The following is a 765-nucleotide window of genomic DNA, read 5'->3' on the forward strand; positions in this document are numbered from 1 at the left end:
ACCACCTCAAAAAAAGGAAAACACCAACCCGCTCGTGAGCGCCACCACCACCGTTTGGAGGAGAAGGAAGAGCGCCCCTCTCCTCTTCCACCGATTTCTTCCCCCCCAATCCACCCGCGATCGTGCCTCCCCCCTGTCGCCGCCTCCTCCCGGGCGTTCCAGCCGTGTTCGGGTCGCCTGACCCGGGGCTTCTATGGCGTCGCCGGAGCGGGAGGCGGTGGCGGCGACAGCCATCGTGGAGGACATGCTGAGGATGCACGGGGAAGGATTAGGGGGAGGAGGGGGTGTAGGCGAAGTGCTGGTGATGGGGAGGAACATTGACATGGCCTGGCGCAAGGCCGAGGTGGCCGGTGAGCTGTTCTCTTGGCTCCTTCCCTTCTTCATTAGGGGCTTATAATCTTTTTGATTTCGTGAAATCTTGTACTCCCTCTGTAAACAAATATAAGAGCGTTTAGATCACTAAAGTAGTGATCTAAACGCTCTTATATTTCTTTATGGAGGGAGTACTAGTTGATTGATGATGCTTGGACCCGGGTACATCTCAACCAAGGATTGAATTACACTTTTGGTCCATACGTTTAGTGTTTTCTTTCTGGGCTGGAGCTTAGATTGTGCTCAAACAGTGGCAGCCACACCTTTAGCCGACATCTAATGAAGAATTACAGTCTTTTGCATGTTCAGCACAACGAATTCATCTTTACTTGTTACCGGCAAGTGGAGGAAAGAATTAGAAGAAAACCTTGTTCGATAATAAGATGATCAGAT

General features: G+C 51.2%; 1 protein-coding gene across 1 annotated transcript in view; it reads left to right on the forward strand.

Moving 5' to 3' along the window:
* The window catches only part of LOC119286034 (kinesin-like protein KIN-14P), a 6,679-nt gene continuing 5,914 nt past the window's right edge, over positions 1 to 765 (forward strand). Inside the window, exon 1 of the mRNA XM_037565372.1 lies at positions 1 to 350. Coding sequence (XP_037421269.1) covers positions 194 to 350 — 157 coding nt within the window. The 5' untranslated portion in view covers positions 1 to 193. The remainder of the gene's footprint in view (positions 351 to 765) is intronic.

This window comes from Triticum dicoccoides, chromosome 4A (genome assembly GCF_002162155.2).
Source record: "Triticum dicoccoides isolate Atlit2015 ecotype Zavitan chromosome 4A, WEW_v2.0, whole genome shotgun sequence".
Lineage (NCBI taxonomy): Eukaryota > Viridiplantae > Streptophyta > Magnoliopsida > Poales > Poaceae > Triticum > Triticum dicoccoides.